At 54.3% G+C, this 2,485-nt stretch overlaps 1 protein-coding gene across 1 annotated transcript; it reads right to left on the reverse strand.

Annotated features, from left to right (window-relative positions):
• Window positions 1-574: 574 nt before the first annotated feature.
• LOC117856468 (mitogen-activated protein kinase kinase kinase 18-like) lies at window positions 575-2,197 on the reverse strand. The gene has a single exon (XM_034738828.2). It carries the CDS (start codon window positions 1,943-1,945, stop codon window positions 608-610), a length of 1,338 nt encoding a protein of 445 aa, XP_034594719.1. The 5' UTR covers window positions 1,946-2,197; the 3' UTR covers window positions 575-607.
• Window positions 2,198-2,485: the final 288 nt, after the last annotated feature.

Raw genomic sequence — 2,485 nt, forward strand, 5'->3', positions numbered from 1 at the left:
GGATTGATTCAAAGATTTGAATGATATTTAGGAAAGGTTCGGAATAGGGTTTGGATAAGTTTATTATTCCAGGAAGAGTATTATGGAGAAAATATTCCTAGAGCAACCATATGCAACACATATGCTCATATTGATCATGCAGGATTTGTTTGTAAATCAAGTTTGGAATATTGAGGAAAATAGTGTATGTTTAATTTAAAGAAAAATTTTAAAAAGTTCGTATTTTAGCGTATTTTTAAATGTTCTAAAAAGCAGGATGTTACAACTACAATTTGATTTATGAAAAATAATTTGAAAAGTGGGGCAATAATAATTGCCGCGTAGAGACCGAGAAGATGATTTGTAATGTTGATGAGGTTCAGGCAAAATTACGACACATATGCAATAGTAGAGTACCTGAAAGCTAATCGAGTGCAATATAGGATGGTAAACATTGCTAGAGGAATACAAAAGGCACATAAAAGCTACATGTATACCATAAGAAATTGAGGCGAGTGGGTGTTTTTAAACCCCTATAGTTTTTTTTTGCAATTTATTTTTTTTAAAGACCATTTTTGTCCCGAGACAAGGACATCCTTGAACTGGCATATGAAGTGGTCTATAAATATCACACATAGACAAGGTCAAATTCAAATAGGCTCATCACGAAAACACCAAATTTGTGCATAATAAAACTTGATTTCTCATTTGTCATTACAAGGACAACCGAGTTCCGATCCACAGTTTTGACCTGGTGACAAGCAACCGGGCGCAAGCACAACCCTACACCGCCTACACTCAAACTCGAATGTCTCTGCTGGAACTTAACGAAATCAACAACTCCTACATGGCTAGTAGGATATCTAATGGCGTCTTCCACGTCAACGACGTGGAGACCTACCTCGGCGGCATCCAGAGGTTCACTCCTAAGGCCAAAACCTGCACCAACGGTCACGGTGATCGCCGGCACCTCCGAGACCTGCAGGGAGCACTCGCTGTGCACATCGATCCAACCATCCTCGGAATCCCAGTCCGGCAAGGCCGAGCGGGGGCTCGCCAGGGAGCTGATCCTTCCGGCCGCGCTCTCTGACGCCTCCTCCTCGTCGTCCTCGTCGTCGTCGGACTCCCAGAACGCGGTGTTGAGTGTGCTCGTCGGGGACGCCCAGCAGTGCTTGGCTGGCTCGGCGGACACGATGAACGGGTGGTCCAGTAGCTGCGTAGCCGTGGGGCGGTGGCGCGGGTTCCTTTCGAGGCACATGCGCAGGAAGTCCTTGGCCTCGTACGACAGCCACGCCGGCAGCTCCGGGACGGCGTCCGTGTAGGCGATCTTGTGAACGGCGGCGTAGACGTTCTCCGTGTCGCTCCACGGCGCGGCGCCGGTGGCCATCTCGATGACGGTGCAGGCGAGCGCCCACACGTCAGCCGCCGGTCCCTGCTCCTCCCCGCGCGCGACCTCCGGCGCCATGAACGCCGGGGTTCCCGCGATCGGCCGGTCGCAGCCCGCCGCCCTGGCGCACCCGAAGTCCGCGAGCTTCGCCCGGCCGTCGCCGCCGACAACGGTGTTGGCCGCCTTGACGTCCCCGTGCACGACCGATTCCCCGTGGAGGTAGGCCAGGCCCCTCGCCAGGTCCGCCGCGTACCTCCTGATGTCGCGCTCCTCGAGGCAGCCCCCGTTCCTGACCGTCTCGTCGGCGAGCGAGCCGAGGGGCGCGAACTCGAGGAAGAGCCGGTACTCGCCGGTGGCGTCAGCGTGGGAGCCGAGGCAGGGCACAATGTGCGGCGAGCGCAGGCCGGACAGGACGCGGCCCTCGCGGCGCAGCTGCTCCGCGGCGCCCCCGGGCCCGGCGGCCGACTTGACCGCCAGAAGCTGCCCCGAGGCCTCGTCCGCCGCGAGCCAGACGACAGCGCCGGACGCGCCGCGGCCGAGCGTGCGGAGCCGCCTGAGCTGCTTGAAGGCGGCGCCCATCGTTTGGTCGGAGTCGGAGGAGAGATTTGGATGGCGCGCAAGCTCCGCGGGGGGTGATTTGGTTGGGGGTCGAGCTAGATCTACCAGGTGAATGAAGATTCACCCGATAGAGGTAGGCACTGAACACCCCCCTTGATCCCCCTCTTGCGCGTCTCTGTCTCTCTCTCCTCCTCGTCCTGTTCTTCCATGGAGCTCGCGCGCGTCTATTTGTACGTCCACATCCGGATCGCCGCACGTGAGCACTGCGAAAATGTGCGGGAAGTGAGCAAGTGGGTGATGGGACGGACGGCGTAGCGGGGATGTAGCAGCAATGCAGCATCGAATGGCCAAATCACCATGTCTTCTTGGGACTTTACTAAATTCAGAATGCACAAGATTTGTTGGTTCCGCATGCACAGCCTTCCTTTACGCAAAAATGGATTGAACACAACCTTTTCTAGTTTTCCTACTCCTCTTTCTTAGGTAAAAACACAAACAAGTTATGCATCATGCAAACTCAAGGTGTGAACACATGAAAAACAGAAGTTGATAACATTCAAA

Source organism: Setaria viridis, chromosome 5, assembly GCF_005286985.2.
Source record: "Setaria viridis chromosome 5, Setaria_viridis_v4.0, whole genome shotgun sequence".
In the NCBI taxonomy this organism is placed as follows: Eukaryota; Viridiplantae; Streptophyta; class Magnoliopsida; order Poales; family Poaceae; genus Setaria; species Setaria viridis.